Raw genomic sequence first — 21,105 nt, 5'->3', positions numbered from 1 at the left:
TGCTGATGAAGATTTTGCTATTTTCTCCAGCGGCTCCGAGGATACTGATGAAGCCGGGGATCGCTTTTTTGCCTTGGAAGATTTTGCCTTAGAGCTGGAAGCACTGTCCAGACCCACCTCGAAGGAAGGTTTCAGAAGTCCCTTCAAAATCAACTTGTTCTTCCTTTCCTGAAGAACACGTGGGCTAAAGGCATGACAAAAACTACATGATTCCTGGAGGTGAATCGCTCCCAGACAGTGCACACAAACAGTGTGTCCATCAGTGATGGACATCTTATAACTGCACTTGCAGCACTTCTTGAAGCCTGAGGGCTTATGCTCCTTAGTTTCTTTGGACGTAGTTACCACAAACAGCAAGTAACTAACTCAAAATTAGACCAACGGTCAAACAGCCACAAGCATGGGAACAAGACAACAACAAACAAAACACCACAAAGACCTCCAACTCAAACGGACCTTAGACACCAGTACAAGGGGGGAGGACTAATTCCTCTAATTTAAATGGTTTTAGCCCAAGGGAAGGAGTTAGCACACAAGGAAAGCAAGGGGACAGACTAGGTCCTCTAACTGAAAACGGGCTTAGCCCATTGGAAACAGCTAGTGGGATACCACAAGAACACGCTATAAGAGAAAAACACAACTTTTCCATAACACAGTCAAGAACACACACAATAGCTATAAAAATAGCTTTTTTTTTGCAAAAAACTTCTCTGATACAAGAAGAAAAAGGTACTTAGCCACAGCCAAGAGTGAGACCACGTCCGAGCTACATGAGCGGCAAATGAGATCTGGGGATAGAGAGCAGTGCAGCATGGGATACCATCTTAGCCCAGCCAATAGAAAGACTTCGAGCTAAAAGTATGGCCGAGTCGGAGCAGACATTTGGGTCCGAACCCATGGGTAAGAATGTAGGTGAGATTGGACTACATAACATACATTTCTGAGCTGCCTCATCCGAGCAGGCAAGCGAGGGACAAACAGTGTGCATGCTCTTGTGTCCGCCCCCCCTCAGTTTAGCTTAACATGCAGTCAGGTCCACCCATCATAAAGTCCCTAATAAAATTTGTGGCATCTTATTTTTCAGATCCAGCAATCATTAGTTGCGATTGATAATGCCTCAGTCTGTTACGGTTTACTGATCTTCTAGAGTACTACAAAACAGCAGCCCTTTAAGGCTTCCTGCATGAACTCATATTCCTTAGCCAATAGCTTTTCCTCTTCTTGTCTTTTTCAGTTTTTCACTGTACTTACACAGCAATTTTTTTGCCTCATAATAGACAACATTTACAAACCACATAATCCCAATTTTGTCTTTCACATCAGTAATGTATACATTCTTCCTTCTGGCTGAAGCTTCCTGGTCGACCTGCCTCTTTTTAAATGGTTCTAAATCGAGCAACATGAATGCAAACTGCTCTTTCACTTCTTTACTTCCTTTCTGCAGCTCTTCAATGGCAACAGCATAAGGTCAGACTGCCAACATTTCTGCTTCACTTTCTTTATGCATTAATACAAACCACACAGTCTTGCCCTCCTTGTAACTAAACATTTATAATTTGCATATAATTTGTACAGTCTCCTTTCTGGCTCCATTTTAGAAGTTGATCTGCTTTTCTTTAAGTAATTCTGACAGACAACACATGAGCACACTGTTCTTTCAATTTTTTTACTTTCTTTTGTTCTGTAACTCTTAAATGGTACCCACATAAACTGAAGATTGCATTCCATTTTATAGATGGAAAGGTTTTAATTAACTCTTCCCTACAAAAGTCACAGGTCAAGCATACCTCTCAACCTCTTTATGCAAGAAAACTGGACAAAGCCTTAAGTAATGGAGGGACAAAGTGCCAAAAATAGGGACAGATTTTAAATATTGCTCTTATAAACTTATGATGCTGACAGAATAACTGGGTTTGTGTTGGCACACATTTTCTGAAGGAAATGAAGTCTGAAACTCAAATATATGTCATCATTTGTTCATTTTTTAGTGACTTCAATTTTATGTGATTCACTAGAAAACCACAGATTTTTAGGAGGAACAGACCAAATATTTAAGGCAAAAATCTGGACATTCTGCTGAAATCTGTACAGCTGAGAGGTATGCAGGCTCAGGCAAGTATTCTGGACACGTGCAGCACTACACCGGAGCACTTCCCTAGCTGCAAATATGTCTTGGTGGCAGCATCAGTACAGTACCAGTGGTAATGTTAATTTTGGTTTCTCTTAAAAATTCTGCTGTGCAAAATGCACATAACTTATTTTTTGCAAATAAAAGCCACACAGCACCTCTCAAGTTCCAATATCATAAAGGCATACCAGCAATCAACTAAATACCAGGCAAATTGGTGTTTTGTTTTAGCTTGCTGTTGCCAGTTTCCAGGCTTGGCTTTTGTGGTGTGCAAGATAAAGGAGTACGTGTGCTGTGCAATTTTCAACCTAACAATGGTCAATGTGCATGTGACTGAGTGCATGTACATGCACAAATGCACTTGTGCATGAATGCACTGTGGGGCACCCAGTAAGATAACTACCATGGAGGAGGGGTAAAAAAACAGTCTGAACAACCTGTCTACAGACATCTGTATTGCTACTGTTTATCTGGTAGAAGCTGCAATTATACTTGCTTGCTTACTAATGGTTCCTGATGCACTTAGCAGTCCCTCCGTGCACTGGCTTACCATTGCAGTGGCAGTACCAGTGCTTCTGTCATTACTGGATGAAGGTGCCAAGAGGCAGCAGTGCGGAAACGTAAGGGGAAAACAATCATTTTAAATATTTAAAGACATAAAAGGTTTCCAATACTTACAGCTAATAGAACAATTTTTACATATTGCTTACTTTGAAAAACGTTGAAATGCACTATATATAAACATTTTACTGAAACCATCTTGTTTCAATATTTACAAGGAAGCCTGGCTCCATGGTGCAGAGGGATATAATACTTAGTGAAGCCAAACAGAGAGGGAGAAGAGTGAAGAGGCATGATTTCCTCACCTCTCTTACAGAGAACATACAGAAGTGCAATATCTCCAATGAAGACCTAGGAAACCACTTCCCATATTTTGTAGGAAGGGGTGGGATTGATTATTGGCAATGTCCTTGTGGCAGTGAGGGACAATCACTGTAATGACACCACTGAATGTCCCCCTTCCTCTCTGCAAGCTGAACATCTGCAAAGAATATTAAGAGATAAGCAAAAAAACACCCTAATGGCAGTCTGAATGATGGCCCCTCCCAGTCAATCTTCACCCTAGTGCTGGGGGTAAAAAGGACAGACTGGCCAGGAGAAAGTGCTGAGGGCAAACAGTGAAAAACAAATTACAAAGAGTAACTTATGGAGAGTTTGCCTCTTCATTTTTATGCAAGAAAACAGCTGCGTAACTTGTGAATCTATACTGCTACAATGCAAATTAACTAAAGTGTTGCATCAGGAAAATAAAAATTTCCTACTGAAGGACACAGCTGAGGATCAGGTCCTAACCCGAAGTATCCAGTTGTCTACTTTCATCAAACAGGTAAGGAAGTCAGATGGTAATGAAGAGGTTTCAGGCTAGTGATATTTATAAAGAATTATATTACAGACTGGAAAAAAGAAAGTTATCACACTGTACAAAGCTAAATAGGGCAGGCATATAATGATGCAAATTACAGTTAAAAATAATACAAATATACTGGAAGACAGGGACTGATGGCTTCCTCAGCTGAAAGAAAAAGGGAATCAGGGGATAATGTCTGTTGTTTTACATATGACCAGCCACTGTAACACTAATGACCTTATAATATCCATTCTGAAGACTTAGAAAATCAGCTCAGGAAAAAAGAATGCAAGACCTGGGCCTGTGGTACAGGTGACCCATTTTCAACTAGCAGCACAGACACTACAGAGACACGGGAGGGAAGTATGAAAATGAGTGGCTAATGCTGCCTCATCCATTCATTGGGAGGAGTTGCCTAGACTCTTTGATGCTGTAAGTCGTATACCTCTTGGTTGGGAAGTTGAACAGTTGTGCATGCACCTCCATTAAGCAACCATTATAGAGCATGCAAGGCTGCCATAAGATGGGGATTAGGGTGGACTCCCTGGCAGCAGGACTGTGAACCAGTGTCCCCAATCTCTTCACTGGCCTTGAACATAGGTCAGCTTGAGCCTAGGGAGGTGAAGATGTGTCCAAAGTAGGCCCACTGAATGCTGATCAACTACAGGGAGAGAAAATGGAATGTAGGACCTCATTGTATATGAAAATCTCTTGATTTAGATTGAGTTTTTATATTAAATAAAGTACAGTTTTGTACCTACCATAAATGTAGATGTTCGAGTGTCTTCACTGCTGCAGTCATTACACTTGGGTTATCCTGCCATCAGGCGGTCCCGCAGTCTGCCAGAGTTCCAAAGTCTTGGTCCAGCGTCGGCTGCTGTCACTTCTTCCCTGACGTCAGTGCGCCAGGGGTATACAAGATGCAGCTGACGCCATTTTCTTCAGTTTTTCTTGCCCCAGATGTCAGGTGCCCCCAAAAGGATAGGCAATACATATTGCTTACAAAACATACATAAGGTAAAAACATAACCCTTTAGTAGCCAGCAAATACACCACATAAAAAGTATAGTGTAGAAAGATATAGATAAGACCCATCTAAGAAAGAGGGAAAGGTGGGTGGGTAACCAGCACTGCAGCAGTGAAGACACTCAAACATCTACATTTATGGTAGGTACAAAACTGTACTATGTTCATCGTATTTCACTGCTGCAGTCATTACACTTGGGAAGAATCCCAAAGCTGAGTCAGGGTGGCTGGTTTTAGAGAGGCTTTGGTGTGGCTATGAGGCCCTGCAGCACTGCAGTGGCAAAGCCAGCTCTGGATCTAGAGTAAAGAGGCAAGTGGTAATGCTTGGTAAAGGTGTGCACTGAACTCCAAGTTGCAGCTTCCAAAATGTCCTTGGTAGGTACTCCTCTAAGACAGGCAGTAGAAGTTGCAGTTGCCCTGGTGGAATGTGGGCTAATGTTAGATGGTACAGGCTTCCCATGCTGTGTGTAGCAGAACCGGATACAGTGTCCTATCTACTTTGAAATGGTCTGCTTTGAAATAGCCTTTCCCTGAGATCTTGCAGCATAGGATACAAACAATTGCTCAGTTTTCCTGAAAGCTTTTGTTTTGTCCAAGTAGAAGCGTAATTGTCTGTGTATGTCCAAGGAATGTAGAATTCTCTCCCCTTTATTATGGGGGTTTGGATAAAATGTTGGCAAGTGAATAGTTTGGTTGAGAGCCACACTGGATACCACCTTAGGCATAAATGAAGGGTTTGTTCTTAAGGAAACCCTGTCTTGGTGAAAAATGATGAAAGGCTCCACTGCCATTAGTGCCTGTAGTTTTGAGACTCTTCATGCTGAGGTTATTGCCAGTAGCAGGGCAGTTTTCCATGATATATATTTTATTTCTGCTACATTGGCTGGCTCAAAAGGAGGTAAAGTGAGTTTTTCCAAGACAAAATTGAGGTCCCAAGTAGGTGTTGGTGCTCTCCGGGGCGGTCTTATGTTTTTTGCCCCTCTGAGGTACTGCTTTAGCAATGGATGAGAGAAAATAGGAGGATCTGTGTTGTAATAAAAAGAGATGGCAGAAGCATGGATGAGAAGGATAGTCCTTTGTCCAGCATCTCAGTTAAGTAATCTAGTATCTGAGGTATGTTAGGGACAAGAGGGTCAAGGCTTTGAGCCTGGTTCCAGGCACAGGATCTCTTCCACTTTTCTGAATAAGATTTCCTGTTGCTAGGCCTTCTGGCCTCCAAAATGACATCCATAACAGCTTTTGAGAGAGGTGTTGCCTGTTTAGCTAATGAATCTGCCATGCAGCCAGGGATAAGGGTTTGAGCTGACTGTGTGGGATCCGACTGTTTTGTTGAGTCAGAAGGTGTGGAATTTGAGGCAAAATCCAAGGTGGGCCTTGAACTAAGTTCTTTAAGACCGGGTACCAATGTTGGCGTGGCCAGTCTGGAGCAATCAGAATCATCTGTGTTTTTTCTTGTCTGGCTTTTAGGAGAACCTTCAAAAGGAGAGGCAGAGGAGGGAAGGCATAAACGTGTAGGCTTTTCCAGCTGAACGAAAGAGCATCCACTTTTCATGCTTGTGTGTGATAAGTCCTTGTGCAGAATTTCTGCAGTTGGCAGTTCAGTGGGGAGGCAAAGAGATCTATGTCCGGGCAACCCCATTTTTGCACTATCATGCTGAAAACTTGTGGGTTTAATTTCCACTCATGAGGATCCATGATGTTTCTGCTTAGGTCATCTGCCAGAGTATTTTTCTTTCCTGGCAGGAATTGTGCTTCCAGATGAACTTGACAAGTTAGAGCTGTGTTCAACAAGGTCATGGCTTGTCTGCATAGGGGATAAGAATGAGTGCCCCCTTGCTTGTTTATGTACCACATTACTGTGTTGTTGTCTGCCTTTAATAATAATTGTCCTGGATGTAGAAGGTCCTTGAAAGCTGTTAGGGCATTTTGTACAGCCAACATCTCTTTTTGATTGATGTGTAGATGCATTTAGTCTGTGGTCCATTTGCCCTGAATACATTTTCCTGCCATGTGTGCTCTCCAAGTGTAATCCGAAGCATCTGTTGTTAAAGTCTGCCTGGCTGTGGGTAGTGTGAAAGGCTGACCCTTGTTGAGGTGACATGCCTGTGCCCACCATCGAAACTCCTGTTGCAGGCAGGAAATTAATGGTATTACCATTTCCAAGCTGTGAGAGTGTTGATTCCAAACACTTTTTAGGTACCATTGTAATTTCCTCATATGCAGTCTGGCATATGGAATTAGAAGTATGCAGGATGCCATGAATCCCAAGGCCTGCAGAATTTTTCTTGCAGGGAGTTGGGACTTTGTTGCCATCAATTGAAAATACTGAGTCAGTTGTCCTGGTGTGAGATAAGCCATCTGGGCCGTTGTATTTAAGCTGGCACCCAGGAATATTATCTCTTGTGAGGGCACTAGTTTTGACTTCTTTTCGTTTACTGTGTACCCTAGGCAACTTAATAACATTTTTACAAACGCCAGATGCTTTAGAAGAATGTCCTTGCTCTCTGCTTGAATCAGGCAGTCATCCAGGTATGGATAAATTTGAATTCCTTTTTGGCTGCAAAATGCAATTACTGGTGCCAGGCACTTTGTGAAGACCCTGGGTGCAGTAGATAAGCCAAAGGGCAGTGCAGAGAATTGGTAGTGCATTGAACCAGCTATGAATCTGAGGTATCTTCTGCAATTTTGTCTGATAGGGACATGCAGGTATGCCTCTTTGAGGTCCAAAGTAACAAGCCAAGCTTTCTTGCCCAATATGGGAAGGAGCTGGTGCAGTGTCAACATTTTGAATTTCGGAACATGCAGATAAGTATTTAGAGTGGAAAGTTCTAGAATGGGTCTCCAGGCTTTGTCCTTGTTCCTGCTTTGGTACTTTTTGAATAGCTCTCATGTCCATGAGGGCCGTAATTTGTTTTTGTGCCTCTGCCCATTGATTTTGTAGCAGGTCTGGCATTCCTTTTAGCCTTGTTAAAGTGAGAAAGTGGAACCTGTAACCTTGAGACACAATATTCAGCATCCATTTGTCCTGGGTGATTGCTTGCCAGTTTTGTGAAAAAAGTGCTAGTTTCCCCCCTAAGGGAGCTGCCAACAGGGTAGAGTTTGGCATTGGAAGGGGAAAGTCATTGAGATGGTTTCCTGTAAGGTTGAGACTTGTCCTCACCTCCTTTTGGTGTGGAAGCACCCCACTGTCGTGGTCTGTAAGATCCTTGTGGCTGAGATCTGCCTCTTGGGCATCTGTATCTGCCTCTTTGTGGCCTGTCTTGACACTGGAAAGGACCAATTTTTAGTAGGCCAATTTCTGCTAAATCTTGGTGGCTGTACCTGTAAGAAATCCTTTACCATTTGCATAGATTTTGCCTTATCTTCCATTTTCTTTAATACCTCCTCTGCTTTAACACCAAATAAAATATCTTGCTGTAAAGGAGCATCTAATAATTTTGCCTTAACATGATCTGGTAAGGTTTGTTCCTTTAACCAAGCATGCCTTCGAATCACAGATCCTGTAACTGCTGCTCTGCAAGAAGCTTCTAATGAATCAAAACCGCATTGCAAAGTATGTTTACCAACTTGTTCAGCTGCATGCAATAAATCCTGCATTTCCTTAAAATCAGGTTGTTCTGCACTTGTACTCATTTTCTGTTTTAACTGAGACAGTAAATATTGTTGATATTTAAGCATGTGAAACTGGCAGTTTAAAGCTCTCACTGCTAATGTTGCTGAGGAGTAAACTTTCTTCCCCCATCTGTCTAATGCTCTGGAATCCCTGTCCGAGGGAACTGGATTTTTAGCTGTGGAGGCCTTTACCCCTTTGGGACCCTGGGAAATAGTTTCTGGGTCAGCAGCAGGGTTTCTATAAAGAAATTTGTGTGAGTCAGGGACTCTGTAATACCTGTCTGGCTTGACTGGAGCAGGGGGTAAAGAATCTGGATTTAAACTGGATTCAGAGAACACATCGTCCACAATATCCAACACTGGTGGAATAGCAAGGGGCCTGTGCTGAGGCAATAAAAGAAAATCTTTGAGCCTTTTCTTGGACTCTGGCCCTCCAAGTGGAAATGCTCCCTCATGGTGTGTAAAGTTTCCCCAAAAGAATAATCCTCAGGAGGAGAGGCTGAAGGGATAGATTCTTCAGCATCAGAGTCCTCATAGGGGGGTAAAGAATATCCTTGGTATGAAGAGGAGTCAGAATATATAGAAATCTGGTCAGAGGAATCATAGTCTGTATCCTGCCTAGGCCTTTTATCAGGAGGGGGATGGGTACCCCTGATCAGAGTAATTAAGTCTTCGGCCATTTTGAGCATCTGCTTTTTAGGCATGGAGGCCTGTCCAGGTGAATGCTGTACTTGCTTCTTTGTCTTTAATGTTGCTTTAGCCTTGGCTGCAGATGCAATGGTAAGCTGTGAAGGACTGAAAACACCCTCAGAAGCCGAAGCCTGCTCAGCAGCTCCGGACCCATCTGAAGGGTTAGTCTCCATAGGCCCAACACCTTGAGTATCCAGAGGCCTAGGCAACTCCACGTGGGAGTCGGTCGCGGCCTGTGGCTCTGAGGTAGTGGGTGTCAGGGGCTGCGAAAGTGCCTCACTGAGAACCGGCGACTGGCCTAGAAGAGGCTTTGTCATCCGTTTTGGGCCTCGGATGCCTGTCCTTGTCCTTATCTTTGCATTTTTTGTGAATGCCAGTCGTCGGTTGCTCTGATGGCATGGTATAATTAAACCTTCGGCCAAAATAATGGCGTGCAAAATCAAACTGATTAAATATAGCACAAAACCGACAACTAGTGACATCGTGATCTGGGCCTAGGCATGGAATACAGTAAGAATGAAAATCTTTATGAGGTATTTGTTTCCCACAAGAAATACAATTATTAATTTTTACTGACATCGGTCTGTGGCAAGAAAAAGTTTCCCCACCGGGGTACTTAGCTTTATTGAAGACTTCGGATCTGAAATCGAATTTGAAATCTCAGGAGTCGGCCGACCGGCACTTGCGAACTGCTTTTGCTTCGGGCACCGCGCGGCAAGAAAGACTGAAGAAAATGACGTCGGCTGCATCTTATACACCCCTGGCGCACTGACGTCTGGGAAGAAGCGACAGCAACCGACGCCGGACCAAGACTTTGGAACTCTGGCCGACTGCGGGACCACCTGATGGCAGGATAACTCAAGTGTAATGACTGCAGCAGTGAAACACGATGAACATCTACAATATACCTCTCAAATCTGCTCCTGCCACTTGGATTTTTTTTTTCAGATCCATTTCACCTGTCTTCCTAATCACTGGCAATATACTAACAAGCAGTTCTGAAAATAAACACTTTTTTATTTCCATCTCCTTCAGTTTCTCACAGTGATGAATAGAGAAAGTTTTTTTTTTGGCTGAGATGCTCCTGTCTCAAACTGTGTTTATATTTTAAGCTGATTTGGATGTACCCTACTTCCTCCAGCTTTTCTTCAGGATACCTCTATTAGCCACTTTTTCTCAAAGGGACCTGATATACACACTGCAAATTCTTATGAGTCTTATTCAGAACCATTTCTATGCTGCCTGTATCCATTCATATACAGGGTTTGTAGAAGTGGTGTCACTATTCCTAAGATTCCCATCAGTGATCTCTACAATGGGCTCACCATGTCACACTTTACTGACACAACACCCCACCCTGGATATTCTGGTGAATTTCTTTGCTACCTTGCCTCCATCCAGGGACTCCAACTTGTAAATGCTGAAAGCCATTAGTGTTGTCAGTGGTGTTTTTAGTCCCATTCCACAATTCGACATTCTGGCCCATGGCTTCTGAAAACAGTTTATAAAAAATTTGTATTTTTTCATACAACACAATCACCATTTTTTATGGCCCCACTGCTGAATTGTTTTTGAAACATTTCATTTCTGAATACAGTATGAATAAACAGTACTATATTACAGTAGCAAAAACAGAACTAAACAGATAAAGTAATGTTGCAGACTTGCTCCACCAGCCAGTTCCTATGACCAAACAACACCCTTACAAGAAACTGAAGAGCCACCAATAACTTTGGTGGAAAAAGGAAGAGACTCTGGTAGCAGAAAAATTAATCTCCAGAAGCTGATCTAAGGAGCAGAAAATCTTGCGAGTTTGTGTAGCTTACTGCAGACAGCAAAAGGGAAGTTAACCCTGGTTGAAGTTCATAACAGAGGTGTCCAACCCAAAGAATGTTAATCTGTCATCAAGGCAAAACTTAGTAATACAGGACAGTGCAGGCCCAGAGCAGATCTTGGAGCACCTACTGTGCTTGATGAGGCATCTGAGCTAATTAACAAACATCCATGAGGAAGAAAGTTCTTCAGAAGTTGCACAGCATAAACAGAAACCCTAAATCTGAAGGCACATGGCAAGACCCACTGACAGAAGGTTCAAGCCCATTTAGTCTAAGCACTGTTTATAGGAGTTACTCACCCTGGCAAAAAAAGCATAACCATCATGGAGGGAGAAAGTAGAGGCAGCAGCTCTACTCATTCAAGCAGTCTAGTCAACTTCTGTAAGGGCTAGACCCAATCCAAACATTCACTAAGCCTGGAACTGGAAGAAGGGCAAGTTTGTTCACACTATTTTAAAGGGGAAATGGCATAACCAAAACCTTTACCAATAGAAAGGCCCTCCATTATAACTGAATGAGAGGTCATCTGGGAGAAACACATAGGAAGGAAAGTCCTCATCTACAGCCTCTGAGAGATACCTGAATCTTGTAAGTCAGAATATCAAGACTACAGAAATTAGGACAAAAACTGCCTTTTCAGAAAAGGATCTCTGGTAAAGACAAAAGTGGCTACATACTATGAGTGGGATTGCTGACAAATCTGTGGATAATCTGTTCCTGGACCAGATATAGCAAGGTGCTTTCTATGACCTTTTCAGTCACATTCCAATAAATCGTTTTACAACAACAGTGCAGCAGAATAATTTAATAGGTCTCAAAACAGCAGCATTTACAAATAACTTCTGTAGTCAACATTGACATTCTAGACCCATAGGCCTACACACAAGGGTGCAGACAATATCTATGTTACACAAATGTCAATAAGACATAGCAGCAAAGGTCATCCAAGCCAAGGCTTAACATATATGTAACACTTAAAATTAGAGTAAACAAAATACTTGGTGTAACTTTAGACTAGCCACCAAGCCCGAATTCTCACTGGTTTTGATATGGTTTTGACGACGGACAACATGTCCTCACTGGGAGTGACACTACATGACCAAGAAACATAATACACGTGTAATGCTCATAAGAAAGTATTGTCTTTTTGTATTTTATTTCATGTTTTTGCAAAGGAGGCAGCATCTCAGACAAATATAACTAATTTTAACTTTATGCTTTAGACCCAACATGCACTTCTTAAATTAAATACCAGAAAACTGATGGAGGGCCAACTAGGTGGCCTCGGATAGTAATTCAGAAGCACTCCTAATGTATCAATTAAACTTTCATAGAATGGGGTTACCACCTCCACCTCTAACAGTGCACTGCTGAAGAATGATAGTGTGTAACTGCGTATGTAGGGGTAAAGAACATTTACTTTATTTTTAAAATACTAAATGCATCATATTTTTAACTATCAGAAATTTAAACATGGTAATTAGGCAAGGCACTTCAGCTGCTCACCTTACATTTAGTTAAGAATTACTGATTTATCAAGTCTCATAGGCATGAAGCTGGGGGGTGTGGCTTGCCTCTGCACATCAGCTGGCTAACAGAGCTAAAAATAGCCAAATTCACCTAGAAGAAACACAATTTCATATACAAGACTACTACTGTATATCAGCAACTTGAACAATTTCTCAGCTTTAACAGCCTGCTGCAACATCCATCACTTTTTCCCATTTTTGCACATGGGTCGGAGTGTCACTTCACCAGTAACAATTATCTAGAGCCAATGTTTACACCACCGTGTTGCTAGCCCTGCACTGTGGTACTTCGACATTACACACACACACACACCTATGGCTAATTTAGAGTGTCCAATCCACCTACTGCATCTCTTTGGAATGTGAGAGTAAATTGGATTGTCTAGAGGAAACCCACTAGAACACAAGGAGAACATGCAGACTCTTCACAAAAGGCACCCCAGCCAAGAATTAAACCAGGAAACCTCTTGCTTTGAGACAACAATACTGTCCACTGTGGCGTCTTCTGTTACAAAAAGGTATGCTCCCAAAAGAAACTTTATTTTGGAAGACAAACAAATTATAATGACTGGTCCTATAACTCTAGCATCCTAACAAGGCATGTTTAATTAAAACAAGAAAAAGTCTAAACCTAGTCCAGGTCATAGCAAAATGCTGAAGTTTACACACTCTTGTTATTGCAGCAGCAGATGTCAATTTTCTTCTTGTCTTCTTCACTTTTCTTTCATCTTCATCTTCATAAAACAAGTCCTATTAAGAAAAAAAAAAAGATACAAGGCGATAAATTCTCTTCTATGCATCCCTAGTTTACCGCAAGTCTGAATAACTGTTCAAAATTTATATCTTACAAAACAGGTAATGACTGACCCAAATAAATAAAAGAAAACTGAAAAGTTAATATGTTGATATATTCCAAGTCAAAACCGTCGACTAGTAAAACTACTAAGTAAAAAAAAAAAAAAGACAGTATCAACATAGAAGTTATGTTCTTACCATAACGTTCCATGTTAGTTGTCTTCTTCTCGCCTTCTTCTTGCTGGATGGGTTCGGAGCCGACCTCGGCTCCGACTCGGCCACTCTAAAAGCTCGAGAGTTGGTTCCACCGGCTCGAGGCTCCCCTTATATCCCACAATGCTAGGCGAGAGTTACCTCAGATCTCGTTTGTAAGCTAACCCCAGCTTATAATAGTAACAGAATAACTGTAACAACAGAATCCACCTCTAACAACAGGAAGAAAGAAGGGTGACCTACATCCTGAAGCAGGAAATATGCATAATAGCATATGTCTAAGAAAAGAGGTGGTAGAAAGAGAGGTCACAATCACAACTCCTCTAGGTCTGTCCAGGCCAGGGGGAAGGAGGGTGGGACACAAGAAGAAGGCGAGAAGAAGACAACTAACATGGAACGTTATGGTAAGAACATAACTTCTATATGTTAAGTTGTCTATCTCGCCTTCATTCTTGCTGGATGGGACCGCGTCCCTAGCACCTTGTCCCGGGTGGCCTAATGGAACAGACTCCTGAGAACAGTGGAACCAAAGTTAGCTCTATGCCTAGAAGCTAAATCCAACTTATAATGAGAAATGAAAGTGTGAGGAGTAGCCCAAGTAGCCGCTGCACAAATGGTGTCGATGGGCAGTCTGTCTTGGAAGGCTAAAGAAGTAGCCAAAGCTCTGGTGGAATGAGCCTTAGGTTTATCAGGCAACTTTTGATGTCTAATTTCATATACAAGGGAAATCAAAGATGTTAGCCATCTGGATAATGATACCTTTGAAACTGAAAGTCCCTTTCTGCTCTCCGCATAGGAGACAAACAGCTGATCAGATTTTCTGAACTGTTTAGTCCTATCCAAGTAGTACCTCAATTGACGGTGAACATCCAGGCAGTGTAATTTTTGTTCAGACCTATTGGAGTATTCTGGAAAAAAGACCGGTAGATCAATGCTTTGATTCAGATTTGACGTCGAGACCACTTTAGGTAAAAAGGACGGGTTAGTTCGTAAGGATACTCTGTCCTTATGAAACAAAAGATAAGGAGGACGACAGCTGAGTGCTTGAAGCTCTGAAACTCTTCTAGCTGATGTAATAGCTACCAGAAAAAGAGTTTTCCATGATAATAATTTTAAAGAAGAGGAGACTGCAGGATCGAAAGGGGAAAGAATCAAAGAAGCAAGAACTAAATTTAGGTCCCAAGGAGAAGGAGGATTTCTTATAGGAGGTCTGAGAAGAAAAACTCCTTTCAAGAAGGCTTTACAGAGCTTGTGGGACATTAGGGCAGATTCAGAAATACCCACATGAAAGTTAGAAATAGCTGCCAATTGAACTTTAAGTGTAGAGGGAGATGAACCTGCATGGAAGAGTTCAGCTAGAAAATCGAGGACTAGTTGGATGGAAGCAGTGAAAGGATCTTTGTCCTTTCCTTGAGCACAATATGTGAAGCGTTTCCACTTACTCAAATAAATCTTTCGAGTGGAAGATTTATGGGAAGCTATCAAAATATCTCTAACAGAGTGAGATAATTGAGGAAGCCTGGCTAAGGTTGGAACTGGAGGAACCAAGCAGTGAGGTTCAGAGAGGGGAGGGAGCGATGAAACTGACCCGACTGATGGGTCAAAAGATCTGGAACTAGGTCCAGATTCCACGGTCGCTCCAAGAGAAAACGATGTAGAAAGGGGAACCACACTTGTCGAGGCCAGTAAGGAGCAATGAGGATCAATGAGGCCTTCTGAGCGATAGCTTTCTGTATTACTTGAGAGATCAGTGGGAAAGGAGGAAATGCATACAGAAGTCCCCGGGGCCAAACTTGGACTAGAGCGTCTCTGCTGGGTTGGCCTGGTAAAGGGAATAGAGTGAAATATTCTCTGCACTTGCTGTTTTGGGGAGTAGCAAAAAGATCGCAGCAAGGTTGACCCCACTTGAGAAAAATTTCTCTCACTACAGAGTCTTTCAGAGACCACTCGTGAGGCATGAGTATGGCTCTGCTCAACTTGTCCGCAATTTGATTGGACTTCCGGGATGTGCGTTGCTATCAGAAAACGCTGAGAAGAAATCGCCCATTGCCACAGTCTGAGTGCTTCTCGACACAGGGGGTAAGATCTGGTTCCGCCTTGTTTGTTGATGTACCACACTACAGACATATTGTCTGTCTGGATTGCAATCGTTCCCAAGGGAAGAGAGTCTTGAAGGGCTTGCAACGCTAAAAGCACTGCTCTCATCTCCAGAACATTTATGTGCAAGTGGCACTCGCTTGGTTGCCATGTGCCCTGGACCGTCCTGCCCTGATAATGCCCCCCCCCCACCCGATCAGGGAGGCATCCGTTGTCAGAGTAGCAACCGGAGGAGGTGGAACAAAGGGTCTTCCCGACAAGAGCTGGGGGGAAGACATCCACCACATGAGATGATTTTTGCACGCTTGCGTGATCATAATGGTGTGAGACATTGGAAGTTGCTGGTACGACCATTGAGTAAAGAGCATCCATTGAAGGAGTCGCATGTGGTATCTGGCTAATGGAAGCAGAGGTATGGCCGCTGCCATAATTCCCAACACCTTCAGAACTAACCTGGCTTTGATTCTGTTGTTGTTGAAAAGGAGTGATACCAATTTGTGAATGTCTGTTATTCTCTGATGTGTTAGTCTCGCAGACATGTTTATTGTATCTAGATTTGCGCCTATGTAGGTAATAGTACGACAAGGCGACAAAACAGACTTTTCGCAATTTATTGAAATACTCAGCTTTTGACAAACGCGAAAAGTGTAATCTCTGGCCATCAGAAGGAGATGCTTGGTGGGAGCTGTAAGGAGCCAGTCGTCTAAATATGGAAACACCTGGAATCCTTGTCGTCTCAGGTGAGAAGCTACCACTGCCATGCATTTGGTAAACACCCGGGGGGCAGTGGTGAGACCAAAGGGCAGGGCCCTGAACTGAAAATGACTGGTTCCCAGCCTGAAGCGGAGGAATCTTCTGGAGCGTCTGTTCATTTTTATGTGATGATGCATCCCGAAGGTCTATAGAGCACATCCAGTTTCCTTTGCCCAAAAGGGGAAGGATGGATTGCAGCGTGACCATCCGAAATCTTGTTTTCTTGACTGATCTGTTCAAGATACTGAGATCCAAAATTGGTCTCCAGTCCCTGTTTTCTTTGGAACTAAAAAGAACCTTGAGTAGATTCCGGATCCTTGCTGGTCTGCTGGAACTGGCTGAATTGCTCTTTTGCAAGCAGTTTTGAGATCTCCAAAGCTGCTAGATCCCTTTGAGCGGGTGGAACATCTGGAAGGGATTTTTTTGACTGATTTGGAAAGCGAAGAAAGGGGATAGAATAGCCTTCGGAAATGATGGACTGTACCCATTTGTCTTGAGTCAGGGATAGCCAGGCTTCTGGGTACAGTGACAATCTTCCCCCGACTGCCTCCGAAGATGGGCAGTCGGGCAACACCTCAGGGATGCTGAAAAGGCTTGTCAGGGAAGGCTTCCCGATTGCCCTGGTTCTGCGGACCCCCCCTGCCCCTAGGGCGGCGTCTACCATTGTTATTCCCGCCTCTGCCTCTGGCGGGAAACGACTCTGTCGTCAGGCGAAGTCCCTTGAGATTGTTTACGGAACCACATCTTTCCACCTTTCTGGCCTTTGGGGTAAGGCCTGGAAGGAGTAGAAAACGGACTCCGACGGCAGAAAGGGTCTTGCCATCAGTCTCGCACCTAGTCAAGGTTTCTTTCACTTGAGGACCAAAGAGATGATCCATCAAACGGGAGTTCGTGAAAGACGCCTTGAAAGGGTCCGCAAAATTGCATAGCCGCATCCAGGCATGCCTACGTAAGGCCACACCTGTCCCTGCGGCTCTGCTCGCTCCATCAGCCGCGTAAGAAAGAAGGCGCATGGAGGAGTTGGTTATGGAGTTAAGGGTAGCCAGCTGCGTGTTCATCTTATCTTGGAAACCCGCAGCTGTAGGGTCCTTTAACATTTCACTCGCTTCCTTGATCAAGTCCCTTTGAAGACGAGTAAAATGGCACAGGTAGTTCAGCGAACGTATGGTAAATGTCGCTGACGAGAATATCCGCTTCCATCTGTCCATGGTCCAAGATTCCTTGTTAGGTGGATGGACAGGTACTGAAGGATCAGCTAGCTCCTTCTTAGTGGCAGCAGCTACCACCATAGCATCCACAGAAACTCCTTTTGTTAAAAACTGTTTGTCTGCTGGAGCTGTTATGAACTTGGAGGGTCTCCTGGGAGTGGGGTCCACTGAATCAGGAGCCGTCCATGCCTTCTTAGCAACCACCTGCATGAGGGGGGCGAAGGGGGGGGACACCCAGGAGGTGGAAGGACGAGAGCCAAACGCCTCAAGATACACAGATTCGTCCTCCGAAGGGTTGAGGGCTGGCCAATTTCCCCTCTGTTTCAGGATCTCCAGTATGTCTGCAAATGAGACATCTTCAGAAGGGGAACGGGGGGGAACCCTCAGAATCATCCAAATGTGTGTCTGATGTGATGGCCTCAGGTGAGTCAATGTGTTTCCTCTTACACTTCCTCTTCGAGGGGCTCTTCTGCCAAATCAGGAGAGGCCTCGAAGAGGATGAAATCCCACAGGGGTTCCTGAGGAGTTGGCTCTCTGCGGTCCGGGATGAGGAGTGAGTCGACTTAGCCCGAGGCACCGTAGAGGGAGGGGCGGACAGAGCCGACTGTGGAGTAGAGCCAGGCTCTAACACACTCCGCATGACCTCGAATGCACCCCTGTCAGGCAGAGCCAGAGGTCCCTGCTCCGAGAAGCTAAGAACCCCCCTTGGCACCGACAGTGATGGCTCGAGGCCGATGTCGGAGCCGAACTCACCAGCCCCGGCACCGAGAGGGAGAGGGGGTCGGACAAGGGTCCGATGCCACTCACCCCCTCGGAGCCGACGAGGGAAGTCCAGCGCCGAGATTCTTCCAAGAAAGAGAACGGAGCCGACGACGGAGCCGAAGACAATTGTATCGGCTCCGACGCTATCACAGTCTCGGTTCCGACTGACCGCCCGAGCTCAATAGAGTCAAGGAGGAATATGTTGATGGACGGGGCAGGCATCGACTGATGAGTCGGGCTCTGAAGCATCTGGGCCAGTGCCTCGGACTTAAGTAGTCGACTCACTACCCTCTGAAGGTCATGATCCGATAGCCTCGATGACCTAGAGGAGTGAGATCTATGGCTCCGTTCAGACAGCAGGGGAGATCCTGGAGCCGAATGAACGGAGCCAAGAGATGGTGACCTGGACCTCTTCCTAGTTGTCGGCTCCCAAGGGCTGGTCGGAGCCGACACGGAGTTTACTACCTCGCTCTGGCCGAGCCGAGGGGGCCACAGAAACTGTGGACTGAGACTTATCGGCTCCAGCCGGAGCCGATGAAGGCAGAGGTTGAGAAACCTTAGGTCTCGGCTCAGTAGCCGGAGCCGAAGACCTAGATGCCTTAGAGGGCTTCCCTGTTGAAACAGACAGGGAATCCTCAGGCTTGAGTAAGCCTCTGAGAATCAATTTATTCTTTCTTTCCTGCAGGACCCTGGGGCTGAAGCCATGGCACACAGCACAGGAGTCCTGCAGGTGCAAAGGCCCCAGACAGTAGACACAAGAAGTGTGAGCGTCTGTCAGAGACATTTTCTGACAGCACGCATCACACTTCTTGAATCCGGAGACCTTTGCTTCTTTAGACATTTTTTTAACAGGTGTACACAAAACACACACACAAACACACTAGTTACACCCTGTCAAGTTAAAATATAATAAAACCAGTAACTAGGATTTTAAAATAAAATAATACACACACACTCCACTAGGGAAGGAAAGGCCTGTAGGCCCAAGGGAAGAACCTAAGGTTCTTGAGGGAAAAAAACGGAAATTTTTGGAAGGGGATAAAATTTACTCTAAACTAAGGGAATTAAGTAAATATATTAAAATTAAAGGGGTTTTGAAAGACTAATTTCACAAGAAAAGTCACTCACCAAGAACCGGTAGAAAAACCAACCTCGAAGCTGTAGCGGCAAACGAGATCTGAGGTAACTCTCGCCTAGCATTGTGGGATATAAGGGGAGCCTCGAGCCGGTGGAACCAACTCTCGAGCTTTTAGAGTGGCCGAGTCGGAGCCGAGGTCGGCTCCGAACCCATCCAGCAAGAATGAAGGCGAGATAGACAACTTAACATTCTATGTTTAAGCAACTCATCTCTACTTAACTATTTTCATGTTTTCATGCAAATGATTTGAAAGAAAACTTTACAATTTGCTTAAACAAGCAATACACCATATATTGTAGTAAAAAATCAAAATAAGCATTGCTTTTCATGTCTACAGCAAATGTGGCAGTGAACACTGCAACAACTACAAAATTTAAGACAGCATTTAATGTTTTTATTTTCTTGTTAAGATGGACTGGCCATTTTTAATCTGCCTCCACGTCTAAGAGTACGGGACGCAGTGCACTGCAGTGTACATCTGTCCTACGACAGACTGCAGCCATCCAATACGAGTTCCTTCCTTACATCTGCTGCCTGCCAAGTCAGGGTCCTGACCCCCACAACTGTTGTACTTAACTCTATTAGCAACATTTTTATGTTAAATACAGTTTTTAAGGGACTTTCAGGCAATGCCTTTTTATTATTTTAATCTACTAGTTCACATAGGATCATTGGACGTTACTAGGCTAATGGCCCTAGGGCCCTTACAAGCCTAGCCAAGAGTTTATCCCCAAAAAGAAACCTCAGTCAGCAACTGCCGCCCCTGTCAATAAGGTACAGAGGTGGAATCCCGGGGACAAATTTGTGGTTTCTCATCCACTTATCAAGGTTGCGCTTGAAGACGGTCAGCGAGATACTCTATTTGACATGTATAGGAAGTCTATTCCAGAGATGGGGCAGCCTCTGGGAGGCAAACCTGTCCCTTCAGCAGGTTTTGTTGATGTTGCATATTACATTCAGGCCTTTTGAGTGGGTAATGCATGAGGAGTTAGACTTATGGACAGGGAGCATCTCTAGTATGGCAGGGTCCGAGATTGCCTTGTAGGCGAGACACAGATCACTTCTAAGCAACCTGTATGATACACAGTACAATCATAGTGATTTGAGCCTGCCTGCACAGGACAGGTGTTGGAGGCCATGAATTCTCTTTGTGAGGTATTTCTGTGGCCTTTCCAGTTGGTGCAGATGTTTGGAGAGGTACATACCAAACGGGGTGTTATACTCAATTATTGGTCTAATGAGGAGTGTGTATAGAGAGGTAATAACCTCCTTTTTTCTGGCTGCAATCCCTTTACTAATGAGATGAAGCAAGTAAAAGGCTTTGCTCACCACGGACACTACATGAAGGTCGAACGTGAGATGATTAACCTGCGTACCCAGGTCTCTCGCCACAGGTTGTGTGTTTAAGGGATAGTTGTTGATGTATTCAGTAGGGGCCATGTTTTTGCTGAATGGTATGATGATACATTTTTCTGCATTTAGCTTAAGGCCATGACTTTGGCAACAGTCATTAGTTGCTGTGAGACTCTCTTGCAGCATATTAGCATCATCTGGGGAGTCCATGACAGCACCCAACTTACAATCGTCTGCAGACTTGGTCAGCCACAGGCCTTTTAACTTTCCCTGGACCTCCGAGAAGTAGATGCCAAACAGCAGAATCCCAGGACAGATCCCTGGGGAACTCCACTAGTGACAGGTCTGCTACTGGAGGTGGAGGTGCCTATTTTGACCTTGAGGGTCCTGTCAGTGAGCCAGTTGGCCACCCACTTGATGAGATAAGGATTTACACCAAGTTGTGTTAGCTTTTCAATGATGCCCGAGTGAGGGACTGTGTCAAAGGCCTTGGCCAAGTCAAGGTAAGCTGTATGTACTGAGTTTTCTTAATCCAGGGACTTGGTGACAGTCTCAAAG

The 21,105-nt window shown here is 44.2% G+C and overlaps 1 protein-coding gene across 1 annotated transcript in view; it reads right to left on the bottom strand.

Moving 5' to 3' along the window:
• PACS1 (phosphofurin acidic cluster sorting protein 1) overlaps window positions 1-21,105 on the bottom strand; it is a gene marked incomplete in the record, with an annotated part of 1,397,033 nt that overhangs the window by 684,036 nt on the left and 691,892 nt on the right. Inside the window, 1 exon segment of the mRNA XM_044075887.1 lies at window positions 12,898-12,978. Coding sequence (XP_043931822.1) covers window positions 12,898-12,978 — 81 coding nt within the window.

Source organism: Protopterus annectens, chromosome 6.part1 (genome assembly GCF_019279795.1).
Source record: "Protopterus annectens isolate FY-2018-M chromosome 6.part1, PAN1.0, whole genome shotgun sequence".
In the NCBI taxonomy this organism is placed as follows: domain Eukaryota; kingdom Metazoa; phylum Chordata; order Ceratodontiformes; family Protopteridae; genus Protopterus; species Protopterus annectens.
Note: the sequence above shows the minus strand (reverse complement) of the source record. Positions and strands in the feature narration are given on the sequence as shown.